The 26,830-nt window shown below is 37.1% G+C and overlaps 2 protein-coding genes across 2 annotated transcripts in view; both read right to left on the bottom strand.

Annotated features, from left to right (window-relative positions):
• Dll (homeotic protein distal-less) overlaps positions 1–14,161 on the bottom strand; it is a 79,231-nt gene extending 65,070 nt beyond the window's left edge. The window contains exon 1 of the mRNA XM_083136316.1: positions 13,674–14,161. Coding sequence (XP_082992442.1) covers positions 13,674–13,956 — 283 coding nt within the window. The 5' untranslated portion in view covers positions 13,957–14,161. The remainder of the gene's footprint in view (positions 1–13,673) is intronic.
• Positions 14,162–25,597: 11,436 nt separating this feature from the next.
• Positions 25,598–26,830, bottom strand: part of LOC145985159 (uncharacterized) — a 225,845-nt gene continuing 224,612 nt past the window's right edge. Inside the window, exon 6 of the mRNA XM_083118840.1 lies at positions 25,598–25,718. Within this exon, the coding sequence (XP_082974966.1) occupies positions 25,663–25,718 (56 nt within the window). The 3' untranslated portion in view covers positions 25,598–25,662. The remainder of the gene's footprint in view (positions 25,719–26,830) is intronic.

The raw sequence follows: 26,830 nt of genomic DNA, 5'->3' as shown, positions 1-26,830 counted from the left end.
GGTACAACTCTTTCGAAATAAAGTTCGTGAGTGCGTTGCTGTTCAGAAGGATAGTTATTTTCAAACAAGCAGTTTTCGAGAGATGGCGAAGATACAGGACACAGGAGCCCACGTTATTTTGGGGGAGGAGGGGAGTTTGAAAGCACTTCCTGTGACCGAAAGTATCTCAAGGGGCATAAAGTATATTTTACACCCATGAAGACATTCTGCTGTGTTTTTAGTTTTAAATATGTGGAAAGAAGTGTAAGACACAATCATTCGGGAGCTCTCCGATAGAGCACCTAGTAGATAATCTCATCGACATTACACTATTGCAGGAGACAAGACAATTTCATCCATCCAAAAAAAATGAGCTGTCAAAGTGACTATTTTCCAGAGAAATACTTTGTGAATATTTTTCAATTGACATTAAATGCCTCCCCGATGGTGTAGTGGTAATGTCATCGCCTTGTAATCAAGGGGCACCGGGTTCGATATCTGTTGAAGGCACATGGCACAGGTGTTCTGATTTCACTTTTAACAGTAGGTCCAGTCCCGATTAGCCTTTCTGTGTATAAAGTGGACTTAAAACAACAAATCAAATAAATTGACATTAAAAGTTTTCACTAAGCTTTTCTAAGAAGCGTCAAAAGCAACGAGTGAAAGCCTTACAGGGTCTATGTAATCTACCACGTTATGTTTACTGGTGATCGTAAAATATAATTGTTTAAAGAGAAGCAGATAGACAGACAAGTAAAAGAATGAGAGAGAAGGAGAGGAGAAGAGCAGATACGAAACAGAACATGGATCAACAGAAGAGAAAGAAACAATGATAGGTTCTATGACATAGGAATAACCATGGACGAAAATCCACAGAAAAAGAAAGAGGAAAGCAAATAAAATTTGAAGAATTCAAATATAATAAATTAGTGTTTTCTCCAGATGACACCCTTCAACCTCCCTGTGGACGCTCATATGTGTGTATTTTTGTCATTTAGTGTCGCTTTTCTGAAACTTTTGGCTAATCACGATGGTGACAATGAGTGAATCGTGCCAATTTGATTTCTAGAATGTATTGGAAGTCGATGCCCAGTGCTAGGGAATCACAAAATTTTTTGCAAAATTCTGAACAGCACTTTTTCTTTTTTCCAAGAATGTAATCTTGGTTTTGACCCATTGCGCGGCATGCATCATGATACATGGCAATTATTTAATGAGCCTTGTACTTTCTTCAGGCCGGTCGTGCTCCTTAGGACACTCCACGAGACCGGCTGCAGCATGAATGGCCTAAGACGTCGTTGCCAAAGCAAGCGCCGAATGGAAAAGTGCCACGCATTCGTCATTAAGGAGCCCTGGATTTCATAACTAACCACTTGAACGACGTCATGTTACAAGCGACTACAAGGGGATTAATACCTCTTTAACCAGGCATTTTCCCAACCTTTTATCTACCTTTCATAACAAGTTTTCCTCAGTGACATTGGCAAAATCTTCTCGGTCTATGGTAGCAACAAGAGCAATTCATTTAGCTGCAATGTGTACAGGAGTTCATGTCATGAAATTCTATAGCATGTAAAAACAAGTTACCTTTATGTAGAAGCGACAATGTTTCAGAATAAAAAGTTCGCTTTTGAAGAAAATCCAAAAAATATTCATGGAAGAACGTTTATTAATTTTCTTTAAAATTGTTTTATCTAAAGGATTAAGTATTCATTACTTTAAAAAAAAGTATTAAAAGTTGCACTTCTTATTGATTTGTTCTTAACTTTCAGAAGGAAAGAATCGTAATTGTAGTAAATAATTATAATAAACGTCAGTCAGAATAACCGTATTAACACTCCATTCAACCAGGAGTAGTCAATATTATGAATGTGAAAAGAAAAATTAAATGTTAGACATACATACATACTTGAAATATAAAGGGGTGGACGAGTGTTTTGTAGCTTCCACTACCCCTCTTTCTAAGGGAATATTCGCCATTTTGTTATAATGTATCTTTGTAGAATAATGGATCCATTTTTGTCACTGGACTTCTCGATTTCGATTCTATGTACTTCATTCGTGTCTGTTGTAGAGATGAAACCACTGCTAACTAATCGCTTTCATAAACGACTCTACATGCATTAGCAACACTTTTGTGAGCTCTAGTCCTAATACATACACACGAAATTGTACTGTTCTTAGTCCATTTCTACGTTCCTTTCGTAAATGCTAGTTGATTTGTAAAGAGTAAAGCAATGAACACTAATGGGTGAGAATAGTAAAATAGTTAAGAAAGTAAATTTTTGACATTTCTTACTTGAAATTGAAGAAACTGAACGGGCAAATGTATCAAATTGTATTTGAATTCTCCAGCGTTTTTCCCCTTTCCTCTATCAGATACTGAATTCAATTTTGTTTTAAGTTCACTTTATGCACAGAAAGGCTGATCGGGACTGGACCTACAGTTTAAAGTGGGATCCGAACGACTGTGCCATGTGTCTCCACATGTATCCGGTATCGAACCCGGGACCTCTTGATTACAAGGCGACGACGTTACCACTACACAATCGGGGAGGCAGCAATGAGGACAAATAGTGAATTGAAGAAACAGTCGAAATGTCCAAACCACTTCGCTCTGGCACTTATCGTGTGTCTGCATTTGTTATTTTACGTCGTGTCTATGCCTCTTTAAGCTAATCGCAACGACGAACATGAGTGGCCGGGACTCGAATCAGAGACGATGAGTCGATTACTCAAATATTCAGCCACAGAAGTGGCCCCGCTATTTATCAAAGTTTTACAAATATTTTATCACACATAAGAATAACCCCAAATACTTGGAGACATTTGAAAGGCTAATTTTAGTATATATCCTACCTAACTAAACGAAGGAAAAAGGCTCACCTTTGCGATGAAGTATTCATGTATGAATCATACATGGTGGGAGGCGCCGTGTTCAAACTCGAGACCACCGTGGAATTTTCTTCTTCAATCATTCCAAACAGGTTTGATAGTTCTGTCGGACTGAAATTCCATTAACAGTTTTAGGGGAAGATATCCATCCACCTTTCACCAGAGTGGTACAGCTTTGCAAGGTTTGAACCCACATCCTTCTATACATTTTGTACAATGCATTGTATTTCATTTTCAGGAAGTGGAAATATGATTGCACTTCGTTCTTAGAAACCTTGTGGAATTACACATAGAACTCAAAGTATGTCAATTGACAAAATATTCTCCCAGTGACACATTAAAGTGTACAAACTAATAATGATGAACTTTTGGTACATCAAAATACACAGTGAAATGCATTAATTGAGATCAGACACGACCAGTTCAAAGAACTCAAAATTATACATTTGACTATGTCAATTGACGCACCAAAAGTGATACATTTCGATATTTCTACCACTTCTACTACTGGCCCGTGCGATTATTGTGAACCACAATTATTGTCCACTTTTCAGTTTTCTGTAACAAAGTCTACGATCGCTCTGTTGAAGGTATTATTACCATCATTCTAACTTCAGGTGAATATATAAAGCGACAATTTTACGGCAAATATTTTGTCAGGTAATGAAGGTTTTACGTCCAGGGACTTGACATTTTTAGCATATAACTGTCAAATATATCTAAGAGCAACAGTTCCTTGAAACTATTCAAAAGCAGGTTATCGTTGCTAACCGTAATCTTTAGTGCCGTGTTAACACTAAGCGTTCTCATTTCTATCGTGTATGTAGCACTTTTGTTCTTATCTGGTTTTACTCCAGGGATCCTCTTCTATTATTTAAAATTTAACATTTTCAACATTCCTGTGAGCTTTATGCATTTGAAATTAATTTAAAATGTTTACTTAAGTTATAAAATTTAACTGAAAGTCAAAACTTTCCAAATAAGACTTGAGGAAGTAACATGCTTGCAGATTTCAATACTATAAATTGCTGTTTTGGGTTTTATTGCTTCACGGAAATAAAAGCTCAAGTTTCACATCACATCATGAATTTTGATGAGAAATTAATATTTTTTCCCGCTAATCTGAAATATATTTTTCTCAGACAAATAACAAAAAGTTAAACCATATTTTTGTTGTTGAAAAGTAGTCACAACAAACGCTGGACGATACCTTTGTAAAATTTCGATAATACCGTTTGAAATTTATGAAATGATATTTTAAAACAAAATGAGCACTTGATTAATATCTATCTCACCGAACTATAAACTATAAATGAACATAGTTTGAAACTGTACAAAAGCTTAATTTACACTACGTAGTTTAAAAATATAAATATTACTGTCTTATCTGGATACAATTTTTATAGGGTTGCTCCAAAAATACTGTTCTTTCTTTGGTAGTAAAAGTACTCTTTTCACCAGAATAAGATTAGGCCTATACGTTTTCTTTGATGTTCAAGAAAATGTATCTTTACATAATTACATAGACTCTGTTGCCTTGATCTCCAACATGAATTTCTCCGTAAAAATTCTTGGAAATTTGTAAAAGATATTCGGTTGATGTCTATTGAATTTGAATCTATGATATTTGAATTTTCAAACGCTGTATTATTATTTAAGATCGTGATAGGTATAGCTAGACTAAAATTAGTTACTCCGAAACATTTTTATATATCCACAATACAATAAAGCAAATAGTGCTTATTCAATCAAGTAAAATTTTTCTCTGTTCCTTAACAATAGTTCCATTGTTGCCACAGGTCAACAAGAGGACTGATAGGCCTAACTGTATTTTGTTACTATGGTTTGTCAAGTCTATTTTACATTAATATTTCAATTACAAATCAGAGTGTTAATATCAATTACTCATCTTTGCACAATGAAACTCGAGAAGTGTTGATGGTAATCTAGAAATGAACTTCATCAGCAAAATATGTAAGTATTCGACATAACAAGAATAGAATCGTTGTAAGTGTAACCTTACTATTATTTTAATAGTAGACCTATCAAATATGATAGAAAAAATAGTATGTTTATTTTTTTACAATAGTCATTCAAAATGTCTAACACGTGTTAAAACATCTCCCATAAATCCACACGAAATATTTCATGATATAAATAAACCTATCAAATCGCGTTAAAAGAAAATAATGGATATAAGAACACAATATATAATGGACTGTTTATTTTGATTACGAAGGCAAAGAAACGTTCACAATTAAATTAGACGGGGACAACATTAATTACAACTGAAGGCTGAACAAACAGGCACACGAAGAGCGCATATAAAGAGGATATTAATGTATAATTAATGTTGTAAGGCTCACTGAATCAGTGAATTTCGTTAGGAGCTTCAACAAATTATAATTTATCTGTCGCGGTGTAAAAAATGTTATTCAATAATGCTAAGCAGAAGTCTCGCAGATGTTGCAACCAAAGCTTTTAGTGTTTTATGGGGAATTTACGACGGCATGTTGTTTTCCGTTTGCAATTGTAGGTTGCTATCCGGTGTTTATTGTTACCCTTGAGTTTAAATACCATTGCTAATAGTTCGTAATGTGTGCAACGGCTGAAAATATTACAAAACTTCATTAAGTGAATGTAATTTTGCAACAAACACCATGGTATGTATACGATGGTTAGTAGCTATACTTTTCGAGAATGCAGCGTGTAATACAGTTGTCACCTGTTGTTTGGTACCAATGATATGAATTAATCCAATTAAGTTGTGTTAGCAATCAGTAGCATATTTACGATTTCGTTTCAGGTGCTGTAATGGGTTTGCTTTGCTTACGGTGCCTTTTTGTTGTCGTCTTCACCGGGTTTAAACCTTAGAAATTTGTTATCTTCGATTTGCGATGTTTGTTAACCAGAATTAAATTAACTTTACAAAGAATTTGGAATTGAAGTTTCAAAATTGTGTTAGTTTTAAGTCCATTTTTGCACAGATAGATTAATCTGAACTACAATTTAAGCTACGCTATACTAAACAGCTACAGTTTAAAGTATGACGGGAAGAACTATGTATTTTCACCCGATATTGAACCTGGGAGTACTTGATTACAATACTTTAACCAGTAATCTATAGAGAAGTCTCGGCAAATTTAGATAGGACGGCAGAACTAGATTCGTTTTGCTAATGCACATATAAATCATGTAATTATAGCCTTAATATGGCAGCTATAATTTAGAAAACATACTAAGCCTAAAGTGAAACAAATGCTTTTATGCATTAGCTACTGTGTAACGGACAAATATAACTAAAAATGCATTTAAGAAAATTTCGAAATTTTAATGTACGTTTGGCATATTAAGTGCAATTTAGCGCATATCCATACACCCTCTACAGATAAGTGAATTTTTTTTTAAATGGGGATATTTCGGCGAAGGATGACCCAACCAAGTCCCCCCTACGTACCCCACCCAAAGTGGTTACTTGCCAGAGATTAGGAGCCAGTAGAATTTACAGTGAAAGGGTTAGAATTGCTTATTCGAGGACGACCACAATTCGAAAGAAGCGAGCTTATTTCGACAAGAACAAATCAACACGAATCAACTTAGTGCGATGCGTTCCGTAGATATCAACCGCGTATCTCCGATCTCGCAAGTCAGATCAATCAATCTGCTAACCTAAGTGTCAAATTCAAAATGCAAATATACTCTACAACAACGAACAACCTTTTCGAATCATGTGAAGGGTTGCAAAAGTACAACAAACGTTTCAGAACAGAATTTATAGATTATTTTCTTTTTAAATTATGTGCTATAATATAAGATACTCTTCGAGTACATAACATTGGTAACACTGAATATAATATATACTGTATTCATGGGCGTTCTTTGAAACTATTGTTCAAGCTATTGATATAACACTGAATAGCAGAAATATTAATGATAAATTAATAGTGATAATATATTTATGTGTTAGTATTATTACAATTACAACTACTGAAATGTACTGTTAATGTACTGAAATGCATAGTAATCTATTTTATTATCTTTTATACACCTCGTTTAAGAAAAAAGTTTGAAATTTGTAGGAACATTTTAACCACGAGGTTTACGTTATACGATATCTCACGTAAAACTCATTTTATGTACTTTGAAAACTAATGGATCCGTATATTCTTTAGAGTCGGTGGTTGCTGGAATTTACTCACATCTGTAAGTTACTTTTCCTTAGAGTATTATGTTGTAATACTAACTAACTGAACTTTGTTTCTGTAATCGACTATCAGAATGATTAGCTTTTTGCTTGTTCTATTGATATTTCGTTAAGGCGCCAGCTATATGGAACCTGTTATGGGAGAATCCCATATAATTTAATTAAAAATGCCCTTGTACATTCAGGCACTCTGGCGAAAGATTGGTTGCCTCCTATATGCTTCTTTCGCCACTTAACCATATGACCTATGTACCTATGTTTGTTTTGGTTATTTTAAATAACTTTTCTACAATTGAGTAAATCGTGACGCGTCATCACCATTCAGCAAAACAAATTTATGCTCATTTGAAGCTTTCTGCATTTATATATAAATCGGTAAACTGAAAATTTATAACTATATCGTTACATAATCTCAGTTCATTGTTAATTTAATTCGAACATGATTCACTTATGAAGAAACTGATTTTATCTAATAATTTGATACCTTAAAACGAGAGTATGAAGTCAGAAACAGCAGGAAATCGTTGGTTTGTAACGTGTTAGAGTTTGTTAACATATCGCGTTAACATAACAGCAGAGAAAAGTCAAACTGTGCACATATTTGACATTCACATGTGCATAAGGTAAAGCTTTTATTTTATTTAACCTAAGTGGAGTTAGGCATAAGGGAATTTGAACCAAATAACTTTCAACTTACTCGTTCAGGAAATTTATAAAACCTCAACGAAAAATCTACGAACAGTATGCATTGAGAATTTTTCTATGGAGTAAGACAAGATAATAATTATTATACGTACTTTACGACCTTTGGTATTGGTGCATTTGAAACAGAATCATGTATCATCTAATTCTTTGAGAAGACAAATGATTTTTACGAGTAACAGATTTGGGCATGCACAGGTAACAGGCAAAATATATTAGACATTCGTTGCAGTTTTCTGAACACCTATTGCACTAACTTCTTCTCACCATTCCTAAAACATCACTCAACAATAAACAAAATTTTATATTCTCAATATATATATATATATATATAAAATAATATCCCAACCTCAAATTCTCAGCGAACATACAAAAAAAATGTTCAACAATGTAGCCAAAGTATTTGAATTGTAAAGTATGACACATTTTGGGAAATATTTGGATATGGATGTCTAAGAAATAAGAAGGATATATACAAAAATACAAAATTTATTTAAAACGTTCATCGTAAGTCGGAAAATAAGCCTATATTTGTCTGTCCCGATTATTATTATTGATTATAAGTGTGTAGCTATTTGAAGTTCGTAAAAATTCCATTAACGCATGTAATTGAAACAATCTGTACATGGTAATGTACATTACATTAATTTCTCCTCTTCGAGTTCAATTTTTACCTAATATTGTACTTTTTCATTTACAATTTATATGAAAGTCTATTACAAATTCTTTAATGTCAAAACGAAACTTCGTACCATGAGAATCGTAAGGTTTCTAGTTGCATTTCTTCCACGATTTTGTCATTTTCTGCAATATTTAAATAAATATAAGAAATCACTATATATTATAATATTTTGCCGAATTTCGTAATTTATTGTCTTGTGGGTTATATTTTACTCATTTAGACATTTCGTCTTCTCATTCGTGGTGCCCATTCAATAGGGTCTAAACCAACCGTTTATTGTAACAAAAATAATTATAACATCAACATTTACGTGGCAAGCAAGATTGTGGATATTTCTGCTTAATTGTTTATAATAGCACGTACGTTGTGACCTATAGTTATTCACCCAAAAATGCTATGAAATTAAATGTTTTGAGAAACAATATTCAGGAAAAGCTTTTCGTTAAATACTTTTATTATATACCAATGTAACCGAGTATTTGCAGAAATCGTTCGAATAAATTTTTCAATGCAAAATACTGTATAGGCCAAGACGGTACAAATAATACTGACGTAGATATTGAGCAGGAATTTTATGAGTGAAAAATTGTTCAACAGTAGATAGACAATATTTAGCACAATCCTGAGGAAGTACTGGACAGACAATTTAGCACAATCCTGAGTAAGAATCATACATACAGAAAATTTAGCACAGGCCTGAGGAAGTACCGGACAGACAGAATATTTAGCACAGTCATGAGAGTATCGGACAGACCGAATATAACGGTTGCACACATACAAAATAGTGTCAGCTCGTTCCTGGTATGTTCAAAATATAGAAACGAAATTTGAAAAATGCAAGAAGCAAAATTTCTCAGGAAGTAATATTAACCACTTGTTCCTCCAGGTAGAATCTTTTCATGCTATCTGTCGTTGTTTTGAATGAGGTTCATGCAATGGATAGATACCCTCACGTCTCTCTCTTAGATTAATAAACTTCCTGCAGATAGGCTGTTTATACTCACTGCAAAATAATGTCCCAGCGATTTTGATGTTAATGTCCCTTTGACATTAAATAATACATTCATTATTTTATTAATACTTAATGACTCTATTCTACTTTTGGTTGAATGGTAATGACGAAAATTGTGTGCGCTAAGGCCGATATTCGAACCAACAATCCTCGGATTCACAGTGCCGTACGTTAACCACTAGAACACAGAGCGCGGTTACTAAGTAATAGTGAAACATGCGATGCAGGGCGGTAAGCTACAATGGTAGGAAATCACTAAATATTTTACATGGCAATGTTCCTGAAAACCAATAATATTAGGATGTGCATATTGTACATAATATTAGATGATAATTTGGGTTCTGTTCGATAACGAGTTTTGAAGAAATACGTCAGTAATATAATTATCAGCCAACTTATGGGACAAAAATATTAACCGTAGAACCACAGATGGCATTGTCAGATCGTCAATAAATACATTAAAAATAGCTGCAAATATACGAAAAATCGTTTGAATTTTAACAGCAAATAAGACAGATAACACATACTCGTAAGTTTCATGTGTTTCGTTACTGACTTTTATTTTTTTGATTTTCTATGATTCTACGTTACAAATCCCATTATTCCATTTCTCAAAATATTGTTAATAAATGATTAATAAGTTTTATTTGCACTCAAATTTGTCTATCCATATGGAGTTAACTCTTTGAAAGTGTTAGTGTTGAAAACACAATTTGAGGTAGTGCTAATCAGACGGAATATTTAGCACCTATCTAAAATAGTAACGGACATACAAATGTTTAGTAAAATACAGAAAAGGTACGGGTAGACAGAATATTTAGCACAATCCTGAGGGAGTACCGGACAGATAGAATATTTAGCACAATCCTGAGGGAGTACCGAACAGACAGAATGTTAAGCGCAATCCTTAGGAAGTACCGGACAGACAGAATATTTAGCATGTTAGTTTTGAGCAGATCGAATATCATGACTATTTTGACCTAAAGATGTTCTTTGTTTCCTTTTGTTTGTTCTAACTCCGATGTGCATCATGGTAGAAGGGACAGTAGGGCCTGCGATGCATAAAGATGGCATGAACGTAAGCTCTCAGCAGCTTGAACAAATTGTCCCTTTATGGTGACCAGCTCTACGCACGCATTACAAGTAAACGATCTGGTGACTTCAGCGTGGCATGCAAATGGTCAGCGTCCGAAACACACGACGGTATCTCAAACGAATTTACTGTTTCCCATACAAAACATCATAAAGAGAAAAAGAGGCGGTAATTTTTTTTTTTCGGTGTGCTAAAAAAAAAAGGACGGAAGATTATGTAGCTCATCAGCGTACGCGTGCAATTGCCTAAGCGAAGCCTTTCTTCATTACAACCCATAAATGTCACAGCACATTAGCGCCACAATGGCGAACCTAAGTGGCGGAATGGGATTTCGCGCCGTCTTTATCGTATTTCAAGCGTTTTCCTGCCTCAGAACGCTATTAATATGGATTAAGAAGTTCCCTGTCCTTGTCAAAGCTGTTGTGCTTTATATTATTTATGCTCGCGCTCCACGTTTCGCGGGAAAGAAACAAGTGCGTAGACTTCAATAGAATTCTATATCGGCAGAATGTATATATCGCTGGAAAATGCACCTATGAACATCAAACGGACTTAGTTATAGCGTCTATGGTTTTGGTAACTATTGTCCGGTACTTTCCGCATAGGCTCAAGGAAGAAAAGCCAAAAATCTGAAAGTGTTACTCAGTTTTCTCAATTTGTGTAATGTCTTTGGACTGGCCGCGATATAGAGCTGAAAAAATATTATGGAAGGATGAAGATAAATAAACATTTCTTAGCCGGGACTCGAATTTGCGACCCGATATCTCCGCTGCGCATTGCACTAACAATTGAACCACCGTGGCAGGATGATTAATAATAATTAATCATCAGTAATTCAGATAACTATTGGCATTTACTGTATACAATAACTCGCATTAATCGGTCAACTTTCTATCTCGCCACCAAAGTTCTCGAGTTCGAATCCCGTTTGAGCGTGGGTGTTCTTTGAGAGTCTTCCTTCAAAAATTCCATGAAATAATCACTCATCTTCACGGTCGCGATTAGCCAAAAATGGCAGAAAAGCAACGCTAAATAGCAAAAATACAAATATCATATTCAATATCGTAGCACCGATGAATATTAAAAATATCTCTCTTATCAAATCAACCCACTATCTACAAGTTCTTCCATTTAATTAATCTAGTTTTATATTATATCGCATATTTAGCACAACTGAAGCACGTTCACGAAACTGGAAAAGGTGCTAACAAAAATATGTCAGAGATTTACGAGAAATTACGCCAAAGATATGGCATTTTTGCTTTGCTTTATCTAGTTAAAGTGTGAATAGTCAACTTAGTGCTATTCTAATATTGACAGAGAATCAGCAGCACCGTCTACATCAACAAATTATGTGCACTCGCGGATTCATACTAAGATTTTTGTTAAAAAATATGCGCTCCAAAAATCGTTGTAAATACTCCACACTTTTTAATTTTCACCAGACTAATACACCGCTTATTGGAAATTGGAAGCAAAATTGAACATGTGAGACGGAAGGATTTACAAATGATAATTGCAATAGTTTTCTAGTTTTCCCGACAGCATAAATACAACTTTGCTTTCTGAAACCATGACATCGCGGTTGAGTGAAGATATGGCAGAGTTGAAATTCATTTTGCAAAGGGTTTGTAAATTATGATCCACAAATCTCATGAACTGTTTGGTTCAAAAGTTGGAACTTGCAATAGTTTTATAACTAATGTAACGCTTTGCCAATGTACCTTTTTTGTCCTGGACAAGTTACAATCATTTCGAGAAGTTTAACTTCTGGCGTCAACACATTCAAACCGTATTCGGTAAAACGTGTGAAATTCTGGTATATGTCTTATTTCAAATGTCAACACGATATAAATACTGCATTTCACTTAGTTTCAAACTAACACTGATATTGTTAGCAATGTGTTAAGTGTGGGAATTAATTAAAACGGAGAATAAATTAACAACTAACGGGACTTGAGCAGAGGCCTGATGCTAATATTTAACTTATATTTCATACGTCACGTTTTATCTTTGATGGTACAGGGTCAACGAGGTTAGTAATATGTTGTGTTTTATACAGCCTATATTGATGCACTTGTATTTTGAATTGTATCTTCTGCAAATATGCTGTATAAAGAAACAAACTGCCGGAGTACTAATTGAGGCGAGTGTACATACGGTACTGTACATCATGTTGAATTTCTACTAGATGTTTTGTCATTTCGACCATTGGAAACGTATTTATTGCAATATAACCTGAATTGTTTCGGGCTCACTGATTTTTTTTACCATGGCGTCAATGTTCCTACACAGAATAGTTTCAAAAGCTTTCATAATATACGCTTGCGTTTATATTCAAAATAAATAATACATAATAGTTTTGCTGTACACCGTACTGGCACAGAATATTACACAATGCACGAACGTAAGATTCAGATTGAAGTCCCGGTTTAGGCTGACACTTTGCTATATTTAAGTTTACTAAAGGCACATTTAAGTGTCACGATGGACTGACTCACTTGCTTAGGTTCGTCGAGTATCCTTAAGTTGATTCCCGGCCGGTAAAGTAATGTTTCAAGTACATGTAAAGGAAGCACTTCAATATCGTCATGTCTAACCCGTTGCTTCGACAACCAAGTCCTTCGTCTTGGCATTGTTGTAAGATAATACATTGGACGCACTTCTAGGTTGGAACAGAAAACCGAAAACGAATTCCGAGATCGCACAACAATGTTGAGCGCTTCTTTGTTGAACCACACAAAGTCCACATGTTGATTGGGCTGAGTTTGATATTCACCCCCGATCGTGGACATCGCAACTGACTTCGTTCCCGGTAAACTGGTAGCATGCTTCTTGCTCATCGTAACAATGTCTCTACGGCCACGATTACCCACATTAGTGCAAATTACACATAATAGCCCTTTTAGTCGGGGTAAGTGTGACGACAGCTCCCCCCTACATGATTACCCCCTCCCCCCTCCAATCATCAAAAACATTCATTTCGAAGTCCTTCCCGGGGAAATTTCGCCAAATGCACGAGGTAAAAGGAAAATTGGAGCAATTACATTGCAGACAAGGTGTTTTGATGGACGTAAATCGTTACAGCACTATTTTATTTACTCACCATCTTTGGCCGGCGACGGACACTGCGGAGGGTACGACCCTATGTGGTAACCTGTGTACGTATTTTGGGCGTGCATCGGAGGAAACGGGTAGGCACCCAGGGACCGCGGGTTGGAGCCGAAACCCGTCGGGTCGTGCTGGGAGACGACGGGTTGCTGGTACGCCGTCCGGATCGGGTACGCCGCGGCCGGGTGGGGCATCCCGTGCAGTCCCTGCTGTTGCAGCTCGATGAAGGCTGATTTGTTCCCGACATCCTGATCCAAGGAGTCGGGAGTGCCCGCCATGCCGCCGTACGGGCTGGCCAGTTCCGTGAAGTTCAGCGTGGTGGCTGTTTTCCAGGACTGTCTAGCGGAAGAAACTCCACAGGCTGGGTAGCCTGTGCGGAACGTGGTGAAGGCCGTTGGTGAGCAGGCTAGCGAGGCGCGGGCGTGATACCCGATCTCGCACGTTGTTTGGTCCCGAATTGGTGATGTTCCTCGTGGATCACCGGATGAAAATCCTCACGGACAACTAAAAAAAAAGTAACACCACCTCCACTGTATCCACTCTGAGTCACAGATCCATGGTTCACACTGGTCAGTAAGAATTCTCTTGATCACTCGTCCATTTCTTCGGCCACACTATAAACAAAAACTTTTCCACACTTTTCGCAGTAACCCTTACGTTGCTAAGCGTGTATGTGTGCCCCCCGTTCACGTATGTGTGTGTGTCAATGCGTGTGTGAAGGGGTGGGGGGAGGAAGAGAGAGAGAGAAAGAGACAGGGTGATTATGTGTTAACGCACACTAACACAACGCGACCAGACGCGCACCTTGCTTACGTTCTGTCGAACTACCTACTAGCGGGAAAGAAATTTCCCAACACGACCATGAACGTAGACACGCCCACGGCGGTGACGTCGAGGGCCGCGATTGGGCGTCTCCGCACGCTGCAGGTCCGCGCTGGTTGGGCCGGAACACCGTCGCGCCCCCTTTCTGGGCGCGGCGTGCGTCGCATAAATAAACCGGGTTCCCTCCTACCAGCGTCACACTGGCGAAAGGGGCGGACTTGCCCCCCGGGCTTCCTCCGCGTTATCGCCGTGTCTCCTCGGAGAAGCGAGGCCTTCCATATTCGAAACGCGAGCTGAGTAAAACACCAGCCCGTGGAACAGGTCCCCTTACAATGTGACGTCACGCGTGGAAATCGAAGATTATTTAAAATAATGATTTGTTTGCAGGAACTTATTTAAGGGCGGGGGTCCGGACCCCTGAAAGACATATCAAGTAGGCTATTAAAAGTAATAATAATAATGAGCTTTGGGCTCCGACTGCGGGAAGACATGGTTTCGAGTCCGCCTGGGTTCTCGGCCTGTGTATAGGACCGGTGGTAACCCACCATCGTGAGGAAATTGGGGAGCTACGAGTGAGTGGCGTAACCCGGTCACGGATATCTCCTATAACGGCTGGGGGGTTCGACGTGCTTACCCCACGTCACTCCATTACTGGTTGAAGATCTCCACACCTCTAGGTAGGATTGTGGGAGGGAGACTGGCGGTCGAGAGATAGGCCAAGGCCCTTCCAGGGCTGTAGAGCCACGGGTTGTTATTTTTGTTATTAAATAGTAGATGAAAATATACTTCTTTACCATTTGCTGCATAATCTACTAGGGTTATTTATTTCCGCCGAACTTGCTGTAAAGCAAGGATTACATTGGGATTCACATTGCCTTGAAAGACAGTACCAAAGATTTATGCACAGTACTAATTTAATAATATGCATAAAATATTAATCAGGAACTTTACTTTGATTGATTGAGATTTTGTTTAAAGTCGACTTTATGCACAGTAAGGTTAGTCGGGACAGTTATAGTGCGATCCGAACCACTATGTGCCTCCATCGGGTATCGAACCCGAGACCCCCTGATTACAAGGCGATGACGCTACCACTGTGCCGTCGGGGAGGCTAGGAACTTTACTTTGCGTCAACTGGATCTCACGTCACTTTTTTTTGTTAATCAATAAATATTCATTTTTTTTCGTAGACATTTCAGCGAAAAATGCAGGCTCGACGAGGCCTCAAACACGGGTCTCTGGCATTGCTCTACCACTATCATATGGGTTCGAGTCCTGGTCGAGCCTGCTTTTTTCGCTGAAATTTCTACGTTCTACATCTGTGTGTGCCTAATCTTCATGAATTAATTTCCTTGCCAGGACAGTTGTATTTATTCAATCTTTAATCTTAAGTACACGTATGCTAGATAATGAATACGTGCTCTATTCCTGTACCGCCTTTTTACCTATTCATGCAAAAATAACAATACAATATTGATTAATTAACTTAGTGTTATGAACAGACCTATGAAATATTTTAACTTATTAAGTTAAACATTTATATTATTATTATTATTTCTTTGATACTTGAGCCCGACCCTGTGGCCGAGTGGTTAGCACATCGCGCTGCGACGCCAAGGGTCCCGGGTTCGAATCCCGGTCGGGCTTGGTTGTTTGTGAATGTCCATTCATCATTTCATCACTCATCCCCATCTTCGCAAATTAGCCAAGAGGCACAAAACGCGAAGTAAAATAAACTAAATCAAATAAAAAAATGATACTTGATTCGGACCTCCCCGAAATCTAGAGACAAGTGTCTGTTGGGAAATTCTTCCACCTTTCTCCTTAGGATCGGAACGATGAGAATGATGATGTACGAATAATGGTACAGTGTTTCTCAAAAGTTTTAGGACAACTAGGCAACCCAATTTACACAAGGCGTTGGTGGGTTGCGTGTAGAGTTAGGCTATATTTCAGGGTTGCCACATGCACAATAGATATTTATGAAATACGCGGAACGAAATCCAAGTATTATTGTATAAAACTAGAAAAAAGAATATCAGTATTAGCCTACATATGTTGCAAATGAGAAATACTTTCTGAAAGAAAGAAAATCGATTTTTTAGTACTTTATTGCTTACGAGTCTACACAAAGATAGAGGAGAGAGGAAACGGAACGGGACAAAAGAGAGGAGGAGAGAGAAATCGAAAGGGGAAGAGAAAAAGTAAAGGAAGGAAGAAAATAGAGGACAGAAGTGGATAGGAGAAGTAATGAGGAGAAAGAATAAAGTTTCCAGGAGAGATGAGGAAAATGGAGCAAAGAGAAGAGGAGGAAAACTAGATGAGTGAAGAGGAGTTTGGAGAGGAGAGGAAAAGACGAGAAGATGGGGTGTGGGGAGTAGAGTAAAAGAGAGAAAAGAGAAGAACGAAAAGAAGAGGAGAAGAGTGCAGTGGAGTCGGAAATCTAAGACAGGAGAGGAGATAAGATGAGTGGAGAAGAGTGGGATGGAGACAAGATGCGAGAAAAGTAGGGAAGGCGATATGAGATAAAAGCAGAAGAGAAGGAGGGGAGAGAAGAAGGAGAAGGAGGAGAGAAGAACAGAAGGGACTGAAGACGAGAGGAGAAAAGAGTTACTTGCAGAAAATTCAATTCAATTCAATTTCCCTTTATTAAAGGGCAAGGTTCAGCCTTCGGCTGTTCTCACCAAATATCGTCTCGGCATCAAGAAATGATGCATTGATCAAATTATGGACATGAAATATCCAATAACACTTTGAAATGTATTTGAAAATGTATTACATCGGTGCGAAATGCCTTTTGACTGAGTTCAGAGCAAGATAAAATCTTCCACATAAGATCTTTGATTTTACGTGCGATTATACCACTGAAAACATGAATCTAATTTTAATATTTATAAGTATTATCCAATTTTTCTCAACTTCTCAGTTCGTTGAAATTGAGATTTTGTAATTGAATATTTCCCCTCCCCCCATCGTTAATTCCAAACTGAATCATTCCGTTTCACACGGCGTGGACAATGAACACAAAGGGATATGTCTAAAACTTACGAAAATTTTCTGCTTGCTTGTTTACTTTCCCCCTTACATGTTGCCAACCCTTGACGATATCACACCTAATTTGTGTATCCTTCGTGTATTTTTTTTTCAATCTTCTTTTTTTTCTTAGTGTGTAGACGAGCCTTTGTTCTCAATTTTGTATTTGTTCTTTTTGTGTCTTCTATATGTCTCTATCTTTCTTCTTTGTTTGTTATTGTACAAACATTAAATATGCAGAATGTATTTAGTATGTATATGTATCCATCGGGGTTAGGTGGTAGAACAGCCGCAGGCTGAACCTCGCCCTTTAATAAAGGAAAATTAAAATTGAAATTGAATTGAAAAGGAAGCGGATACAAAATGGATCACTTGAAATATTTAAGTGACATAGAGAAATAAAGATACGTGATACTCTTTTTTTATGCTCATGGCGATCACTTCCAACATTTTCTTTGATGTCACCACGCTTCACACACCCCAAAGTATGTCCTTAGCAAATGTTATGAAATTACAACAATTACTTTGATTTATATAAGCGAAAATCTGGGGCGAGAGCGAGTGAGTATATATTCTCTCAAAAGAGGAAGAAAGGAAATTCGACCAATATTCTCCTGTTGTTTAAAACCAAATATTCTCTATTAAACGAAAAGTTCACCAATGTTAATAAAAGGTTTAACCTATCTGAGCATAAAGTGGATGTAAATAATAAAATTTAATAGAAAGATTCTCCAAACTTTCTCTTCCACGTCAATGACAGAAATGCAAGCAATATTTTTATTTATTTTTAACTCAATTAAAGGAATGTGTAAGAATTTAAAAGAAATATGAAAGAGCCGAATGACTATTGTTCTGTGCTAAAAATGGTTGTTCTTTGAGGGAGAAAAATAAAAAGGATTTAGTCCAGCATCTTAACACAGTGTCCCACAAGTCTCTCTTCACTAACATTGTCATATGTGATGTGATTTTATGAATACAATTTTCCTCCTGTTTACGTATAACGTATCGCACATTTGGCAGTTCGCAAACGGTGTAATTATTTCCTGTTACCTTATACAACAGGAAATACATTTCATAAGACTGTTCTGGACACGAGACTTGCGTCAGTAAACAAGCATTTCGTCTGTTACAGTATCACAGGAAGAGAACACTGTCCTGCAATGTTCAAGCCTCTAGATATTTTCCAATAATAATGTCTAATCACAATAATAAGTTAGAAGAAATAACTCGCATTATCACAACTACCAATATTCTCGTTTTTCTTCATCAATTCGAAAACTATTTCTCGAAGATAGCTGCTATACTACAAGAAAGCAATTCAAAACTAATGTTGAACTACATGCATACCCAACGACATTTACAATATTGGAGGGACAGAATACTTAAAAATTGTTGTTTCAACGGAATATTAGGGCGTGGTGTACTGCTTAGGGTTCTCGATTGGGCTGCTAGCGGTCCCAGGTTCGATCCTTTTTACGAGGTATGTTTTTTTTTAATTCTCCTTTTATTAAACATGAGCATGGTAACAGTATTTGTAATAGTAGTGTATAGTGACTACATTGTTCTGCATCTGGAATTTATAAAAAAAAATAAACGAATTGACACACGTTCAAAAGGATATTTTCATGTATAAGATCGTGAATTATAATACTCTAACGATAATTGTGTACTGCTTCAAGAACATTGACAAATATTACTGAAATAAATATTTATATTTGTGGCAATTCAGGACACTAATTTTACCCCTTTTCCCACTCGAGTTCCATGCAAGGATACCTCTGCAAATATCGAATAAAAAGTTTTCATCATGTGCAATTCTCCTTCTGTTCTTATCTTCTTCTTCTTCTCTCCCCTCCTTCTCCTCTGCTTTTATCTCATATCGCCTTCCCTACTTTTCTCGCTTCTTGTCTCCATCCCACTCTTCTCAACTCCTCTTATCTCCTCTCCTGTCTTAGATTTCCAACTCCACTGCACTCTTCTCCTCTTCTTTACGTTCTTCTCTTTTTCTCTCTTTTACTTTACTCCCCACTCCCCTCTTCTCGTCTTTTTCTCTCCTCTCCAAACTCCTCTTCACTCATCTAGTTTTCCTCCTCTTCTCTTCTTTCCTCCATTTTCCTCATCTCTCCTCGAATCTTTTTTCCTTTCGTCTCACTACTTCTCCTCTCCTCGTCTATCTTCTCTTCCTTCTCTCCTCTAATTTTTTCTTCTCCTATCGCTTTCTCTTTCTCCTCTCCTTTGTCACCTTTCGTTTCCTCTCACCTCTTCTTCTTTCTGTAGACTCACCAGCGATGAAATACTAGAAAATCTACTTTTTTCTTTCAGAAAGAATTTTATCACTTGCGATATAATAGTGATTTTTTAAAAAAATTATACAATAATCCTTGGTTTTATTTCTTTCGCGTATTTCATAAATATCTATTGTGAATGTGGCAACCCTGAAATTGAGCCTAACTCTACACGCAACCAACCAACGCCTTGTGTAAATTGATTTGCCTAGTTTAAAATGTCGTTGTCCTAAGACTTTTGAGAGACGCTGTACATCATACCGGATTCGATCCCCGGCCATCTTAGGTTTGCAGTCATCTACACTAACCATTTACACTATAGATTGTACTAATACTTCAGTTACCGTAAAATGTTCAACATTCTACCCACCGTTTAAATTTAACAGTCCGTCTGTTAATTTACAAAAACGGGACGCGAATGTTTTCCTCGTGGTCGCAGGTGTATAATGCAACATTGAGACATGTAAAGTGAAAACTTTAAAATGTAAATTTGAATATCCCATGTTCCGTAAAGTTAGGTGGGGGCCACGAGTTTGACATGTCTGACCTAGATTCACGAGAGATGAAAACGCCATGAGATTAAGTGATTCGCAGAAAGCGGAAAGTCATCGAGAAAATAGTCGTTACTAAGATCATAAACCTGTGACAGAAGGAGCAGAATTAGTAATGGATAAAATTTTAGATTAGGAGATACAAGTAGCACGCTATCACACATACATACATACACACACAGAGAGAGAGAGGCAGATCCACAGGGAGAGTGAGAGACAGGATAAATACAAAGGCGGAGAGATACAGAGACAGAGAGAATAAGAGAGGAAGACACATGGAGAAAGACAGGCACAGAAAGAAGACAAAGCTGGAGGAAATGAAAGAAAGAGAGAGAAAGGAAGACACACAGGGAGAAACAGAGACACAGAAATGACAAAGGTAGAGGACATGAAAGAAAGAGATAGGGGGAAAGAGAAAGAAAGAATGACACAGAAAAAAAGACAAAGATGGCGGAAATGAGAAAGAAAGAGAGGGTGAACGGAGACAGAAATTACAAAGGTAGAGGACATGAAAGAAAGAGATAGAGGGGGAAAGAGAAATAAAGAATTACACAGGAAGAGACAAAGGTGGGGGAAATGAAAGAGAGAGAGGAAGACACACAGGGAGAAATAGAGACACAGAAATGACAAAGGTACAGGACAAGAAAGACAGAGAGGGAGAGAGAGAGAGAGGGGGAGGGAGAGGGAGAGAGAGAGGGAGAGAGAGAGGGAGAGAGAGAGAGAGAGAGAGAGAAAAAGTCAAAGGTGAAGGAAATGGAAGAAAGAGAGAGAAAGAAAAACACAGAAAAAAAGGAGAGATGGAGGAGAGATATAAGAAAATAACACAGCCATACACACAGAGAGAAAATAGAGAGAGACAGAAAGACACACCGGGAAAGCGACAAAGACAGCAAAGAAAAATGAAAGGTCGAGGAAGAGAAGAAAGTGAGATAGAGAGAGAATAGAAGAAACACAGACAGATAATAAAGGAGATTGACAGACAGACAGAGAGAAATGGGGAAAGCGAGAATACAGAAAAAGGCAGATAAGACAAACAAAGAGAGAGAGAAAATGGAAGAAATACAGACAGTTGCAGTCTCGCACAGAGAGAGAGAAAGAGAGAGAGAGAAGAACAACAACAAAAAAGAGAGACAGGGAGAGCGAAGGAGACAGAAAAGCCAAGGTGAGGAAGAGAGAGAAAAAGAGAGAGAGAGAGAGAGAGAGAGAGAGATAATTGAAGAAAGAGACGCACGTGCACACACACACACACACACACTGAGAGAGGGTGGCAGATCTTTTCCACGGGAAAAGAACAAGCAAGACGTCGCCTCTCCCCAAAGAAAGCACTGCTTCAGTTTGAAGTTATGTTGCTCCTACAATGCTCTGTACCAATTTTGCATTTAACCACTACTCCTTTGTAATAAATAGCTAACGTAAACTACTGTAACAAATGGAATTATGATGATTTAGGCTGACATTAATTTTCCGTCTGTGCAACGTTCCGTTTTACCTCCTTCCAAATACTGTACTTCTGGAGAAAGCATTAATCAAAATTTTGTTTATTTAACCATTTATCTGTTTATCTGAACTATTTGATATATTGCTTCAAGAGATACAAAACTAAAATTTCGTGGCCTCAGAATAATATGAGGTTTATAGTATATAATGCCATATTTAATATCTTGATCTATCTTCTTTTCCGTAGAAGTAAATATATTGACAACAATCGTTAGTATAAGGATCTATCAACAATAGGAGTAAATATATTGCCAGCAATTGACACTGTAATGGTACATATAAAAGTAGAAATGTTTCTTAAAGGCAAATTGATGATAAGATAATATTAAAAATAACATTAGCTATCTCGATTTCCCTGTTTAGATTGGTTTGATTTGGTGTTTTAAGTCCACTTTGTGCACAGTAAGACTAATCGGGACTAGACCTACAGTTTATAGTGGGATCCTAACCACTATGTGCCTCCACCGGCCACCGGGTATCGAACCCGGGACCCCTTGATTACAAGGCAACGACGCTACCACTGCGCCATCGGGGAGGCCCTCCCTGTTTAGATAACGACCAAAACATGAGCATAATGCAATCAGATTCAATTGCTAATTTAGTTTTACATAAATTACCCTCACTCATAAATATATAGCCAATAAATTAGAGGTATGCTACTCTTCTGATTAGCATGCATGGAGCACATATAGAAGGTACGGAGAGGTAGCTTTAATGTATTTGGTGCATCAATGGACACAGTAATTTCGTTTTCTTCAGATTTTTTTTTCAGCTCATTTGATGCATTTTTTGGTACGAATCAATAAGAACAAAAAAAAATCCGTTATTTTCCAGTTGTGTCAGTCCTTCCGTGTTATCATCTCAGAAAATACAAAATTAAAATTTGGCGGTATCGCAACGTTAAAAATTATGCATATTTGCCTTCTTAGTGTTTGCTCCCCTGCCAGTGAAAAAAATTCATATAGCGTTAAATAACACTCGATAGGTTTTCGACTTTTTACAAATATTGAATCATCACATTTTCTAGTTTTCGAGATATCGACAATTCATTGCTATTTCGATAGTTCTGTATCACGTCCAGGCAGACGGGATAGACAGACAGATTGCAATATTAACACACATTACGCGTACTCTGACAGGTAGCGTGTGAAATGCCATTGTCTGAAGGACACAAAGCGTACATGTTATCTTGGAGGTTCTTTCTGGATGCAGCAGAATGACAACGTCGCAATATTCAAGAACAAATGGACGACCAAAATATCTTATTCGGGCAAATGTTTCTTTGCAAAATTTTATTTCGATAGGTTTTAATAAGTTTGCCATATTCAATCACCTTAGATATCCACCGGGTATCGAATCCAGGACGCCTTGATTAGAAGACGACGACGTTACCACAAGGAAACAGTGAAATATAATAAGCTGAATAAAATGGCACCGTTGATTTCAAACAACAAGCATTCATGACTATGGTGTACCATTCCATCAACTTCTCAGCCAATTATTATGTTCGAACGTTAACATTGCATGCTGGGAAAATAGTTATCACGTGTTTGCTCCGTTAATATAAGAGTATTTTTTTTTCGTTATGATCTCATCATTGAAATAATCATCCATCTACGTCCCTGCTATTAAACCAAAGCGGTAGAATTAGGTGGTGGAAAAAAGAAAGTTCGAATGCAAGTGTTAGCCTAAATGTTATCGTAATATGTTTCCCCATTTATTAACAATAAAAATAATCGCATAGGAACTTCTCTACAAAAATTTCCAGTATAGCGATGGTACCGAGAAGAGACAGAGACAGATTTATAAAATCGAGACTGGTACAAGACCAAACCCTTAGTGCCTATAAGTGCCTAATATATTTGGTCGAGACGAGACCCAGACTTAGTGTCCAAGATTTTACATGCGACTTCTTCAGACATATCAAGCCGACACAAGTTACGTATTTAGTTTCAATTGTTCATGTGACTTCTTCAGACATACCAAGCCGAGATAAGTTACGTATTTCGTTTTATAGCAATTGTACATATGACTTCTTCAGACATACGAAGCCGAGATAAGTTACGTATTTCGTTTTATAGCAATTGTACATGTGACTTCTTCAGACATATCAAGCCGAGATAAGTTACGTATTTCGTTTATAGCAATTGTACATGTGACTTCTTCAGACATACGAAGCCGAGATAAGTTACGTATTTCGTTTTATAGCAATTGTACATGTGACTTCTTCAGACATATCAAGCCGAGATAAGTTACGTATTTCGTTTATAGCAATTGTACATGTGACTTCTTCAGACACATCAAGCCGAGATAAGTTACGTATTTCTTTTACAGCAATTGCAAATGTGACTTCTTCAGACATATTAGGCCGAGACAAGTTAAGTATTTCGTTTATATCAATTATCCATGTGATTTCTTCAGACACATCAGGCCGAGATAAGTCAAGTGTATAGTCGTTTATAGCAATTGTACATGTGACTTCTTCAGACATATCAAGCCGAGATAAGTTACGTATTTCGTTTACAGCAATTGCACGTGTGACTTCTTCAGACGTATTAGGCCCAGATAAGTTAAGTATTTCGTTTATATCAATTGTCCATGTGACTTCTTCAGACACATCAGGCCGAGATAAGTCAAGTGTAGAGTCGTTTATAGCAAATGTTCATGTGACTTCTTCAGATATATGAAGCCGAGATAAGTTACGTATTTCGTTTATAGCAATTGTTAATGTGACTTCTTCAGACATATGAAGCCGAGATCAGTTACGTATTTCATTTATAGCAATTGTACATGTGACTTCTTCATACATACGAATCCGAGATAAGTTACGTATTTCGTTTTATAGAATTTGTAGTACATGTGACTTCTTCAGACACATGAAGTCGAGATAAGTTACGTATTTCGTGTATATAAATTGTGCATGTGACTTCTTGAGACATATGAAGCCGAGATAAGTTACATATTTCGTTTTATGGCAATTGCAAGGTTGCTCCATTAGTGGCAATTGTTGACTTATACTACATGGATACATACGTATATATCCTGGATAAAATGTAATTGACCGAGGCCTTGAAACGTTAAAACATAAAAAAAATATCACGAAAATGTGTTTGCTTTCATGGCTTCTATACGCTGTGACACGTATATGCTGCTTACACTTTATTTCTCGAGACTCGAGACGAGACTGATGAGACAGTTATTTACAATCCTAGACGAGACTGAGACACTGCCAAGTCTCGTCTATATACCACCCATTTACACTGTAACTATAGCGTAAACCATATAATTCAATTCCCTTTTTCAAGAACTGTAGGAGGATTTTGTCTCAACTATTGCGGAACTAAATAATAAAACAATATAGTTTATCATTTTTATAGCTCCTTTTTTGGTGACAAAATATAATTTTATATTTAATTTTAACATTCTTAGACATAGAGTTCAATTATCATTCCAAAAATATATTAAATTTCTCCACATCTCTTATTTCTTACAAAAGCAAGTACTTCCAATATAAAATACATGTATAACCAAAACTTCAGGAAAGCACGAAATACCTGAATGACTCGTCTGTCATGCACCCATCTGGGATTAGAAGGGGCAATAAGTCAGTGTAGCCAACTCTTAGATGAAATAAAGAAACAAAAATTCAGATTTGATTATCAGGTACAGCACGTTACATGCATTATTGAAGTGGTGCAATGCATTATAGAGCTCCTTGCACTTACCTTAAATGAGTACTCAGTTTCTTGACCCCAATCAAGTGGTTCTGTTGGTACTGTCTTGGTGAAGTTCATTCTTAGAGTTGACTTAGGATAGAAAGAGTCGAGATGGTAGTGATCTGGTTGGTCTCTCCTGAAATAAAGAGAAGTAAGTTTCTTAATGTTACCTTGTTTCTGTTATTTACATCCTCCCCCCCCTTTTCAATTATTTTCTATTTCGCCTTCCTGTCTCGGTGAAAGAACCATATTTTTCTTACATATTCTTTGCCTGTTAACCTCTTGTCCCCTACTTCCTTGTTTTGGCGTTCGCTAAATTTTGTTTCATTTCTTTCTTGCTTTCTCTCTCATATACACAAATATTGATTGATTTTATTTATATTACTTCGCGTTTGGGTAATTCCGAAGATGAGGATGAATAGTGATAACTCATAAGCATAGGCGTAACTTGAGACTAACTTTTTTGGAGGAGGGGAAAAAATCAAGAAGTTCTCAAGTCTATAAGAAATATCATCTAGGGCTGCTATTTTAATAAATAACTGTTACATTTCCAAAACCATAAAAATTACTCGTTACTTTGCTCCTCAGGTTCCAAGAAGTTAAGAAAATAATTTTCATAAACCCGATTTTTTTGTGGGGGGGAATGGGGGGGGGCAAGCGAGTCACTATGGTGATAAGATGAAATTGACGAAAGGACAATCACAAACACACATGGACTGTAAACAACATATTCACCAAAGAGTATTATATCGCAGAGATTCAGGCACCAGGGCGCGCGGAGGGGTGCTTTTAGTGAAGATCGGGCATCTGTGGAAGTTTTTTGGTGTCTCCTTACTTTTTTAATTTCTTGTATGCAGTGACGTGCCCAGAATTTTCGAAAGGGGGTTACGTATTTTTTTTTAGTAGTCAGTCATTTTACCACCTTTTCCTGCCTTTGACATTATATTTCTTTAATGTATACTGCCCCAAAGAGGGGGGTTATGACCTCTACAACCCCCCTCCCTTAAACACGCCACTGGTTATATATATATTCCGTGGAGGTTCCTTTACAACCTTGCATTTTACACCTTTGTCAAAGAAAATTTCATTTAATTAAAATCCTTATCTGATAGTTTAGAAAGGGGTGTACAGTGGGATCCATACGTATTACCGTGCAAATTGTCCATGACTATTTTTATTAATATTTATCTTACATCCTATGTGCTTTTAAGCGATGGATTTTTATGTATGCTGGTTCAAAAGTTGTCA

This window comes from Lepisma saccharinum, chromosome 1 (assembly GCF_977018435.1).
Source record: "Lepisma saccharinum chromosome 1, izLepSacc3.1, whole genome shotgun sequence".
NCBI lineage: Eukaryota > Metazoa > Arthropoda > Insecta > Zygentoma > Lepismatidae > Lepisma > Lepisma saccharinum.
The sequence above is the reverse complement of the archived record's forward strand: the minus strand, read 5'-3'. Positions and strand labels throughout refer to the sequence as shown.